This window comes from Lepidothrix coronata, unplaced genomic scaffold, assembly GCF_001604755.1.
Source record: "Lepidothrix coronata isolate B3197 unplaced genomic scaffold, Lepidothrix_coronata-1.0 Scaffold135, whole genome shotgun sequence".
Classification (NCBI taxonomy): Eukaryota; Metazoa; Chordata; class Aves; order Passeriformes; family Pipridae; genus Lepidothrix; species Lepidothrix coronata.
Window position 1 is genome coordinate 2,347,120 of NW_016690315.1, and position 13,131 is coordinate 2,360,250.

The following is a 13,131-nucleotide window of genomic DNA, read 5'->3' on the forward strand; positions in this document are numbered from 1 at the left end:
TGCTAGGAAACAGTTAGCCTTGAAGCAGTAACCGAATAAATGTGATGATTTTTCAAATATTCCCATTTTTACTGGGTAGGTATGAGAAACAGTTTTGGAGAGATCTTCAAGGGAACCTTATTCATGTACAAATGTAATTCTTCTAATATGTGTAATAAATGTCATAATTGTTGGATATCTCTGTCCATATCTACCTTTAATGAGTAACTGATAATGGAACATGAGAAATCTCTTCAGAAAAGAACACACTCATGCAGAGTTAGCAAGAGATACATATCTAATCATTTAGAAACAAGACAGACAGCTTCAAGGGATGTTCTTAATGCAGCTGCTCAACAGCTGAACAGAAGATTCTAACTTAGTATTTGAGACTGAACAACAGGATCTGCCTTTAGCTGAGAACTGTAGGTTGCACTTCTGTAAGTTCAGCAAGGAAAGAAAGGGAACAAGGAGGAGCCATTCAGCAGCATCTTTGTTTTCAATAATATTTTCAGTGTTAGTGCTACAAAAGAAGGCCGATTGCATTTGCAAGAGGGATGATTTGGTGATAAAGACATTCCAGTATTCGATGACCTTCTGAGTCATCGGGATGTAATAACACTTGGTTGTTCCTGAACACAGAAGCACAGCTGCTCAAGCATGCACAGTTGCACCAAACAGTCAACAATTCTAAGGGCCTCTACCTTCAATAAGTATGCATTTTTCCCAGTCATTCTCATACCAACTGCATGGATTTTTCTGTCCCTTTTATATAATACTAGGGAAAAGTATTTTTGTTTAACAGTTCCTCTCCACCCCCTACAAGTGAAAAACCACCTGAGAAAACAGATGTGCCATGAACAACAATATATGCAACTCTGAAGGAGGGGACCTGGGGGTTCTGGTGAAAACCACATTGAGTATGAACCAGCAATGTGCCCCAGCAGCAAAAAAAAAGACCAATAACGACCTCGGCTCCATTAGACAAAGCATTGCCAGCACACTGAGAGAGATGGCCCTTCCTCTTTACTCAACAATGGTGAGACCACACCTGTAGTATAATGTTTAGTTTCGAACTCCCTGGTGCAAGAGAAACATGGACAGCGACCAGTGAAGGTGCATGAGGATGATCAAGGAACAAGTGAATCTTTCCTATGAGCACAGGCTGAGAGAGCTGGGACTGTTTAGCCTTGAGAAGAGAGGGCATAGGTGCATCTCACTGATGTATACACATATCTGAGGAGGGAGCCTGGCTCTTTTCAGTGTTGCCTGGTGACAGGACCAGAGGCAATGGGCACAAACTGAAACAGAGTATTCCTTCTGAACATCAGGAAACACTTTTTGCCATAACAGTGACTGTACCTGGAACACTTTGCTCAGGAGGGGTGTGGAGTCTCCATCCCTGTTGATGTTCAAAAGCAATCTGGACATGCTCCTGGGCAAGGTGACCCTGCTTGATCAGGGGGTTGGACCAGATGACATCCAAAGCTCCCTTCCAATCTCAACCGTTTTGAGATTCAGTGATTCTAAAAATGAAACAAATTGGAGGAATAATAAAACTATTAACTTGTAATTTTCCAAAGAAGCCACAGTACTGCATTTCTGCTATTCTGACACATGGTACTAAGTAAGGTATAAAAATTATTCTTTTTCATGCTCATTGGTTCCCAAGAAAAAGCAAGTGCCATCATCTCCTGAATTATGAGGAGATAGTATACCTAGAGGCGTTTCATGCTAAGGTATTATCTCCCTACTGCAGTTTGTAGAAAGCTAAAGGGATTTTCATCTGTAAGGGTACACTTCACAGCTTTTTATACTTCTGTCTCTTTTGGTAATATACATCGATCTACTGCAGTGAAAATATTTAGTATCATTCTGACACATCTCCATTTTAGCACTTCATGACTCACTGGCCCAAAATTTTCTCACTAACGATCCTGGGAAGCCTTACTGAAATGCGTAGCTAATTTAGCACTAAATTTGTAAGTAGCACTAAAATATTAAATGTACTATTAAATTCAGACTAGTGATAATCCATATTTTACTCACCATTTACACTGTGTGCAGTACAATGCTTTTTTGATTTATTCCTATCCTTTTTAACAACCTCTAAAATTTTTACTTGCAATCCATATGTAAGTGCTATTCTCTGCAGGAGTTTCCATATAATATATTTTAAAAGGAAGTTGTTTTTAAAATTCACTGTTATTCACGGTGAATAACATACAGGTGTAGTATTTATATGCTTTTTAAATCTTTATTTAGTAACTTTCTTGAAGCACATACTCTGTCTGATTACTTTTACAATTATTGGAATTCCTAATATGACTGATTTATAAGCATGTATGTATAGACATAGATTATAGCAACAGATGTTGTAAGAATACGAGACTTTTCTTTGAAAGTTATCTGTAAAAAAGCTTTAATTTCAAGTGAAATGTATTTAGATTTGTATACTGTAGGAGTACAGAGTTGCATTATAGAAAAAATTTTATATTCCTGAACCATAAGAATATGGCTTTTTTTTTTTTATTTTATCTGAAAAGAAGTTTTAATTTCAAAGAAAAGGTTTGATAGGGAAAGTAGTTAATTTTATGTAATTTATGTAATTTTGCTTTCCATATAATTGCCAGTACAAGTTCTTAATTAAGATTAATGACATAATTTTGTCCAAGCATTCCTGAGAAAGTGATGTTTTATTAAAACCTGAAAATCAATATCTGATTGATTCCAGCTCTTGTAAAGGAAAAGATTTCACTTAGACTACAAAAAAGACAGAGATCATTCAAAAAAGTCAATAACATAAACATTTACACATATGTTTTTTCTAGTTTACTCGCAAAAGCAGCTTTAAGGTATATTGAGGATAAGAAAATTAAATTCCCTTTCTAAAGGCTAATTTTTATTTAATTTTTATTGTTCAGAACATCAATAAAAGGCCTTTCACATCAGTCAGTAGCTCCCTTTAACACAAGGCAAGTGTTATTCTAATGCAGTTAGACTTTGTACTTTGACATCCTCTTCTGACAGGCTTGGAGAGGAAACTTGGGATGGCAACATGTGCCACTTGTGTCAGAAGAAGATAAAATGTGAAGCTTTTGGCTTCCAAGGATGGAAACAGGCATTAAAACCAAACAATATTTTCTGGTGTGACTAATTCAAACCTATTACAACAAGTATCATGCAGAGCATTGATATTCAAATAGTCCTGGAGGTTCGTGTGCACTGGGTTATTTCATAGTATCATGCACATAATTAGGTGACCCTCGAGGGAAGAAATCAGTGCTTATGTAATTCAATTGAGGTCAAAAGCAGTTTTCAAACTGGGTTGGCCCCCCAGGGTATGGAAGAAGGAGATAATTTCTAAAGCACAGAGGAAAATTCCAGCCGACTTCTGTCCACCTCCTTCCACTTCTCTTCTCTCTTCCCCATGCCTGAAGCACTGCCCCAGCACTGGCAGCTCAGTTGGCTCCGGAAGCTTTGTGGAAAAGGTAATCTGTAATTTCAGCTGTCGGAGCCAGGAGTGTGGCAGTCAGCCATTCCAGAGTTTGGGGGGAAAAAAACCAAACAAGAACAACAAGCAAACCAAAACCAAACCCACCAGAAGGGAATTTTGCATATAAAGTTTGTGAACTGCTGTCCTGAGCAAATGGTCCGGAAGCCACAGACTGCTGGGGGCATCAGATCCTGCCACCAACGGGACCTCAGTGCACGATAGCAATTCTGGCTGCAGCATGATATGCTGGCCTTCCTCACTCACCATGTGGCCCAAGGCCTCAGGCATGTCCTCAAACAACCCCGCTGCTATGTAGAGGCTTTAAAAATTTTTGTGCTAAAGTTTTAAAGCTCACAAAGAGCCTTTGGAGCTACTGGCCAAGAGCACGAGTAGATTATCAATAACGTGTTTTTGTTTCTCTCTTGAATGAATGCTTTACTCTCCAGCTTTCAGGCATCCAAATAATTCTAACAGAAGTTACTTGGACTGAAAAAGGACAAAATTGTGTCTACAAAACCATGAAAAAACTAATTAATGAAGTCAACAAAAGTTTCCTCCAGAAATGGGATGGACCATTTATAGAAAATGGATATTGACGTCAGTGGCTATGTTCACTTATTAAAATTTAAAACAAAGCTGTGAAGAAAAGAGTTTTGTCAGACTTTCTTTTTAATGTCCAGTTTACGAGGAGTTGGAAATAAAGTTACTTTTCCAACTCAGTTGGTATGATGAGGGAAAACGTAGAAGAGATTTTTTTGGCTTCCTGTTTATTCTTCAGTTTGTTTACCATGTTAAATAGCATGATGGCAAACCACCAGAGTGGACAAGCAATGGGTAGAGTCCCAGTTTCCCTTCTGTCATGGATAGAGATGATGAGGGATGCTGCCTGGGGAGTACTGAGCTGTATAAATCCACTCCTGAGCTCTCTCTGGTGAGGCTGAAGAGGAGACTGACAATTACCAGTGTTTTTTTTGGAGGAAAAAAACCATAGTTTCATAAGAGTAACCCACCTGGCCCATTTCAGAGATGTATTTTAGAAAGAAATCATGGTTTAAGTGCTTAGTTTTCTAAGCAATTCCTTTAAATTTAGATGTCAATATTGCAAGTGCTAAAGTTTAGAGAAGCTGTTCTTGATCCATATATTTTCTTTTGTCTGTTTCCCCCACTGCCTCATCTTCTTCCCCCTCCTTTTCTCTCTGTCAAATTACCTGTTATATTAACTTCTTTTTAAGATTTAAATGGATGTGTTATCTTAAATAAAAATCCCCAAAGAGATTCTTGCTTCCTGTTTTTGTATTTTGTACTGTTTAGGTCTCACTATTGTAGTGCTTGAAAATCTATTGAATAAAAGAAGAAAATGGAAAATTTCACTTATATGTACTAAAAGGTTCTAGCAAATTGTACACTACATTTGTGACTGGACTAATTAGAGAACAAAAAATCGACTAACTTGTCACTTCTTATTACCATATTCAGAAAAAAAAAAAACAGGCAAACAAATGAAAGAACCCCCCCAAAAGTATCATGTGATGAGTTAAAGCACAGTTATTTTAGCTAATACAGGTTATTAAAATACCTTTAGCTCATGAAGTGAGGATTATTGTATAGTTTTGCGTTTCTTATCTGGTACCTCCAGAAAAACAGAAAATTTTCTTAATTCTAACACATGAACAGTTTTTACCCTCTTCTGTATATGCATGCTTGCCAGAGGGCTCTGCTGCCTGCTACTTTTTCTGTTACCTGAGAGTTTTGACATCTACTGTATCCTTCATGCTCTAGCTGTAATCAGCAAATGCACCTCCTCTTTCTTCTTCTTATTCTTCTTCATTCCCACCTGGAGGCTACTTAATTTTCTTTCTCTGTTTCTGTTCTCTGAGCCCATTAGCTTGGTTTCCTTTGCTCATACTGTTTGTGTAGCTCTGCCTTCTGTGTCATTCTGAGTTTTGTTTCAAACCAACACCCTTGGTTTCTGACACGGAGTATGAGTCATAATGACAGTGCAGTTTGTATTTGGAATCAGAATAAGAAAGTCTGTCTCACCAGTGGACATCTGGAACTTTAGGTTCTTTTGATGATACTTTAGACTTTTGAAAGAAACATTCAAATTCTTTGTCAGCTAACAAAGAATCCACCCCAAAGTTTTTAGTACCTTTTGTCTGACAGTTTAGAAATATCATCTTCAAACAATGAACTTAAACATTCTGGGATATTTCCAAAATACTTCTCTTATGGAGCAGAAAGCCTTAGCTGCATCTGGTAAAGGATCTGCTGTTGCGATGGAAACGTGGATGTGCACCAGAAGGAATTCTATGTCTGGCAATTGACATTGTCACTGTTTCAGAACAGAGTTTTCTAGTAGATCAAAACATCAAATCATAATTTTTGCACAATGTACTCTGAATTTTGAAAGATCCCTATGTGACAATTTTACTTACCTTGTTTTCTCAGAGAATGGAAGGACAGTTAAGTGTCATTTTTTTGTTTGTTTGTTTGTTTGTTTTTCACCCTGCTAGGTCCTTTTAGAAATACTTAAATCATGAGGTTCAGTAACATGAACAAAACGTAATGCTCAGGGTTACATTTTCTCTACAAAAATTGGACTCTAGAGTTCTTTGAATTAAGTATTCTTATTCTTTATCCTTAAGAATTTCTGTTCTGTCTTACTGAACAGAGAAATGAAACAGATATTAAGAAATGGATCTTTGAGATTCTCTCATGTCTGATACACCGGATTCTGTTGTAAATAATAATCAGCTCATAAAGCCTGAGAATGGAGATAAGGAGATGAATGTTTCCTTGGTGTTCTCTGCAGGATCCTCATTCAGCAAATCAAGGGTCAAATGCATTTACAAAACATTCGGAGAGAAATCTTGCATTGTCACAATGTGTTCCTGGGGAGTACTCAACTTTACACACTCATTTACTGCCCACCTGGAAACTCAAATGTAAATAAATAAATAAATAAATACATTTTAAGTAATTTTGTCTCTGAGCCTAATTAAATCACACAGTGAAATGTGGGAAGGCAGACAATGTTTCCTACTCTCTGGTTGCCTGGCTTATCAACATCCAGGAGCAGAGTCAGTAATAAGTTTCAGGAGAGAGCACAAACTAATGCAGGCTGTAGGTAATGCAGAAACAACATTTTGTCCTGGGATGTGGGGATTAAAGGCTAAAGTAAACAAGTTGGTCTGTGTTAGGTTGAAACATCCTTCCTTGTATGATTAAAAGGGTCACAAGACTCTTTTTAATTAAAGTCTGCAAAAAGGCCACCACTTCCCATTTAAGGAATGCTCAGAGCTGATGAATAGGTGGCTCTTGGTGTGGGGCTCTAATTCCAATTTGTCATTTGCCTGTAGTATTACAGTATGATCCCTTCCCTCCTGAGAGCTGCCAAAACGGTGTCTGTGAGCAAGTTGGTTGTATAGTTTCACTGGTAAATACATGGATCTGTTATTGTTTACTTATTTTTGGGGAAATTGTTCAAATACACAGTAAGGACACTAATATTAGAAAGATTTTGATGAAAGGGAGAAATAAACCTTTAGTCATAGGCTAGGGCAAATCAGCACCTTCTAAATATTGTCATTACTGGTGAGAAAGAAGCAAAATTATGATGAACAGCTATAAAATACACACTAAATTTTCTAATTTTTTCTTGGGATGAAAAACAATGTCATGTGCATTGGCAATTATTCTTTTTATTTATATTAGACTTTTCTTTCTGTTTTTATTGCATTACAGAAACTCAACTTACTGTATGAAAGTGTCCATTTCGCTGACGGTGGGTGAAAATGACACTGGACTCTGCTACAATTCAAAGATGAAATATTTTGAGAAAGCTGAACTTAGCAAAAGCAAGGAAATCTCATGCCCTGAAATTGAGGATTTTTTATTTCCATTTAGGGAGCCTGAAATTCTGTGGTATAAGGTAAGGAATGCAATCGATCTATACCTTCAAAAAGATACTATGCAGTGTTCTTTTGATTTTCATGATCTAAATTTGTTATGAAACTTTGATTGTTTTAAAATTTGTAAAGAACAGACAGCAGAATCAATGATAGAGAAGAACAAACTAATTGAGAGAGATTCAAATGCTTCCTTTGGTAAACTTTATAAGATATCTGTGCATGCTCTTACCTGAATTAATGGCTTAATTTTGCAGCATGAAATTCAGCGTATACTATCAAAACTTTGATTTCTGCATGAGCTGAGGTTATATTTGCAAATATAATTTCATTTTTTTAATTTTACTATACGTACTGATTTCTAGATCTTTACTTAAAGGCTAAGTTCTTGCAGATAGTGCCCCCTGTGTGTAGTGCACTGGAACTTCCATGAACAGCAGTTTGAGTTCTTCAATTCTTACTATCTACATGAAATACTCAGTACTCCAGTTCTCTATTTAAAGACCCCAAACCGCTCAGTAAATTGGAAATTTATGTTCTGTGTATTTTACCTGCATAGACCTTTACAGATGTCTGTGTATATAGGAAGTCCTAGTTTAAGTATGCACTGGTATACATTCTAATTATTTTTCTGAAGTGTGATAATTTACACGATAATATAAATGCTATTAATTATGGTTTACAAGGCTATGCTATCTAATAAGGGAAATTTTGTGGCCTAGAGAGATATGGTTCAAATTAACTTTCAGCATATCTAAAATAGGAGAAATGTAACCAATTATTTGTTTATTCTCATCTTGGATTTTGTGTTTGTAATACAATATTTTTGTAGATTAAAAACTCACATTTTCTAAGTTCTCTAAATTTTTTTGTTATAATGTAAAAAATAATTATTAAGAAGAAAAAAAATAATCCTTGCCTGAAGCTGCTGGCAATATAAAAATCCTTGCCTGCCTAGCTAATGGCAGTATAAAAGTAATAGATCACAGGCATAAGTGTAACGGTAAATACATAAATTAAATGGGAGCCACTCAGCAAACTAATGTCAAAAGAAAACCAAAGGAATCAACTCTTTGTTCTTGACAGAGGCACAAATATTAAATCAGCTGATAAAATTCCAGTCTTTTTTCTTTTTAATCAACACCTAAATGAACTGTATTTTTAGATGTTTAGTGTATACACAGTTTATAACTAACCTGGGCTGTTGCCTAGCCCCCTTAGCTTTGAGCAGCATTGTAAACAGTGGTCCATTTTAAGTGTAACAACACAGTCACTGAAGTGTTATATTATCTTTAAACAGGAATGCAAGTCAAAGACATGGAGATCAAGTATTGTGTTTAAAAAGGACGCTCTTGTCATTCGGGAAGTTAGAGAGGATGACATTGGAAATTACACTTGTGAGTTAAAATATGGATTCTTTGTTGTCAGAAGAACGACGGAATTAACAGTTACAGGTAATTACAGGATCTTGCTATATCTCCTGTATTTATGTAAAAAATATTGAATACTGTGATTTGAGTTGTGTGTATTTGAGTCATTTGCACACAACTTTGCTGTGTGCCTAGATATGAACGGCTCGTACATTTAAGCTCTCCTGAGTACTTCACAGTGGTATCTCTAGCACCTTGACAAGTCTGACTTCTGTTCTGTTCCAAAAGATTGTGGGGAGCTCTTTCTTTTGACTGGAAAATGTGGTCAAGGAACAGGTAAATTCAGCAAGCATTACCTCTAACAGAAAATAAGATTATTAAATCTTATCATACTTCTTCATGTGCTTAAATGCCTTGGGATTTAAAAATAGCTGTAGCAATAGCTCAATAGTATTAGCTCTAATTGTCTTTGGATGTGAGAACGGCTGTAGCCACAACCCAAGAGCAGCAGCTCTGTCCCAATGAGACCTTTGCACCTGTGTGACAGGTGCCTGAGCAGGGCGTGACTGAGGGGCAGTAGCATTATTCCCCTGGTATTCTCTCCCCACTTTCTGCAGTTTATAGTTCAAGAACTTCCTGATCTCAATTATCATTCACCGTGGCTACCAATTAACCTATTTTCCATTAGTCTGATTATTTTTCTAATCCATTTAGTCTTGGCTTCAAAAACATTTTGAAGTATCAAGTTCCATGGAGTAATTATGCAACATAAATAAACTCTATAATTTAGTAAACAGCAATTGAACAAGATACATTTAATATAATCTGCATTTAAAACTACCATATCAATATGTAAAATCCATTATAGATGAAAACAAAATATCTACTGTAATAGTGATGTCCACAGAACAGTATGAAGAATAGTCCACTGAATTTTCAATTCCTCACCAGACCTCCAACCTCTGTTTTAAAAATACGTAAAACATATAGTTGAACATATACCTAAGGTAGAAAATCAACCTTAGGATAGGATAGGATAACAATGGAAGAAGGGAGTACATAATGATCTATGCAATGCTGTGTAGTTACACAGTAAATTTCATAAAAGAAGGCAAAATAAGGATTTTCTTGGAACACTGGAGGTGAACTAGATCCATGTGGATGTCAGACGCCAGCATGTATGAGTTCTTACACCTTCAAAATACCTAATAAACCAAGAAACAAATCTTAGACAAATTATTTTGTGGGCTTTTCTTGTTCCTTCTTAGTATCTAATATACAAATCCATTGCATACCAACAACTAGTAACACACTTATGCTGGGCATTACGTTGAATTGCAACAGTTTCTTTCAATGGTGAAAAGTTTGTTTTCTCTTTCAATGTATCCCATTTGCCCTCTCCATTAACAAAATTGTAGAGAATTGTGGTATGTAATTAGATGAGTCTGGAAATCCTATAATTTATGTTGTTTTGGGAGATTTCAAGTAATCAATTGTATTTATTTAAGCTCAATAACCAGAATCTTTTTGTTGTTGTATGGAATTGATTTATTTGGTCAGTACAGGCAGGCAATTACTGTCAAGTGATTAACCTCACAGTAAACATCCATATACTCTGTTTGATTGACTCTGATATAAAGAAAACAAAGAGAGATTCTTCGAGCATGTGATTTATACCAGAAGGAGGTGGTCAATTGTCTTTTACAATATATGATATACGGATTTGAAGAGTACGTATTCCCTCCGTCATCAGGTGATCCCTTCTGTCCCCTGCTCCACTGCACAGCAGTGTTTCAACAGGCTCAGACTGACAGCAAAGAGAATGGAAAAAAAAAACATTGGAACCAGATGCATGTTTGCATTTGTAGGAATAATTTAAAAAAAATGTAATTTATCACTTGTAGTGTAGGTAGGAGTTCAGTATTTAATGTTTAACTAGACAGAGACAGAAGGAGACTTGGCTGATTTTGATGTGCTAAAAATGAATGAATGCATATGGAGGGAATTATTCAATTTCCACCTCTGCAAACTCCAGCAGATTTAAGGACAACCTCCAAATTAGTAAACTCCTTGAGTAGTACTGTAGGTCTTCATAACATCTTTATAATATTATGTGACTAAAGAGGACAAGCAGATTTACTTATAGTACTACTAATTTTATTACACCAATATTGATGTCTTGATAAGACTTTTATTTAGTGCTTTATAGGTAGAGATTCTGACCTTAGGTGCCCATCATGCTTTCTCGGTGACCTGAAAAGCAAGTTGAGGTGCCATGGACATACATTGAGGAGTTCATAGAATAAATGGGGGTTGGTGGAACAGACTGTTTATTTGATTTGGAAAAGGAATTAAACTTTAATTTAGAAACTGAGAAATAAATGCTGCAAATGTCAAATTAAAAGTAGAGAATTAAATTGATAGTTGATTTCCTTACTGTATTAATGAAAACATAATTAATGGAAACAAAGGAATAACACACCTCTCAGACGTACAGTCTCAAACATGTCGCCAGGCAGTATCAATAAATGGTGACATTTGTGTGAACCGTTGCTGACAACAAATTCCATCAAATTTCATCAGCTCCACAAGGAGTGATTTTTTTTCCTAAGACATTTGAAATTTCTCTACCAAAGATACTTTTTAACTAGAATGAAAAAAATTAAAAATATTAGTAATAATTAACAATTTGCCTCAGAGTTTTCAGAACATGTGGGAAGTTGCGATTCGTTTATCAACATATAACATGTTTATCAAATTTGGATTTATGAAAAGTAACTCTCTGTATTCCTTAGTATTACCCTTTGTAATAATGTGTGTGCTGCTGTCACACACCCATCATTAGAGAACAGTCTCTTATTTTTTTCCATTTTCTATGTGCTATGTTTCCAAGTATGTGTTTGTGTAAGATTGGAATTTGGACTTTCTACATTTCTTTCCTGGTATATACCACATTTCCTCTAGAAACAGAAAAAAAAAAAACAAACCTCACTTGTGATGAAAGAAATCCATGAGCCAGATATTTTTTATATATATGTATGTGCATGTATGTGTGTATACATATATATATATATACACACACGTTTGTAGTATTCTCAGTATAAAGCTGAAGATCCCAGTCCCTGCGTTTTCCTTTCTTGACTTGGGTGGCATGGCTGGAGCACTTGCCGTTGAAGGCTGAGGCATAGAAGTCATCAGGAGCCTCAGCCTTCTCTTTGCCCAGGGTAACCAGGTCTCCCGTTTCCTTCCATCAAAGGAGAGGGCCCACATTATCCCTATTCTTTCTTTTGCTTGCAACATATCTACAGAAGCTCTTCCTGTTATCCTTGATATCTGTGGACAGACTCAATTCTTACTGTGCCTCGGCTTCCCTAACCTTGTCCCTAACTTTCCGTACAACTCCCCTGCATTCCTCCCAGGCCACTTGTCCTCTTTTCCACTTCTTTGAATGTGTCCTGTAAGTATTTTGAAAGTGTAGTGACATTCAGAGTACTCTGAACTTTCTGGTGATCTTTTAAGATGAATGTGGCTGTCTCTCTTAAAAAAAAAAAAAGGAAGAATAAAATAAATTTTATTGGGGAGGAAAAGTTATGATGTCTTCAGAAGATATGAGAAAGGTTAGAAACAGTTTTCTTTACCTTATAAGCACTTATAAAAAGCTCTCTTTCTGGTGTTATCCACAGGTATTAAAGTAGAAGGTAGGACATCTTCACAAAAGTTTTTTTGAAGAACAGAGTCATATGTGTAAGCAACTGCAATACTGTAAATTGAGTAGTAGCTGCCGGATTCCTTAAGGCACGCAGGGTGAGCCAGCTACAGCCCTGGGGCGATGAGGCAGCAAGCAGGCTGTCTTCCTCACTGCTCTTCTCTCTGGGCGACTATGAAAGATCACTGACCTAAGGATCCCCTTTTTTTTTCTCACATGATGCACTTTGGCAGCCTTTCTGTCTCCTATGGGGAAACCACTGCTGTTATCCCAGACTGTTAGCTATGGATGCAATTATATATGCACATTCTTTTCAGTATTGATGTTGCGTATGCTTGTTATGATAAGCTCAGTGCTTTACACCTTACATACCTGTGTGCCTCATCATAAAATATGGAATGGCTCATATTCTGATTTGGAACTAAAATTGAAAAGTAAGGATGGAATTCACATATTTTGAAAAAGGCCAAACTTACTTCCTAGGTGGTATCCTTCTCATCTTAGTATAGCTGTTGAAAATCCCTAAGCCATGGTAAAAGGTGATATTCCCTCCTTTTAAAGAATGATAAAGAAAATTGCCTTTTCCTAGCTTAAATTACAAGCACTTATTGCCACCTTGGGTACATCTTTAAAATAACAACTATTTTATGGCTCAAATTTTTGTTGGTTTGC

General features: G+C 36.3%; 1 protein-coding gene across 3 annotated transcripts in view; it reads left to right on the forward strand.

Moving 5' to 3' along the window:
* LOC108503304 (interleukin-1 receptor accessory protein-like 1) overlaps positions 1-13,131 on the forward strand; it is a 666,680-nt gene that overhangs the window by 414,562 nt on the left and 238,987 nt on the right. For all 3 annotated transcript variants that reach the window (XM_017827163.1, XM_017827164.1, XM_017827165.1), the window contains 2 exons: positions 7,220-7,406; positions 8,684-8,837. In XM_017827163.1, the coding sequence (XP_017682652.1) occupies positions 7,220-7,406; positions 8,684-8,837 (341 nt within the window). The remainder of the gene's footprint in view (positions 1-7,219; positions 7,407-8,683; positions 8,838-13,131) is intronic.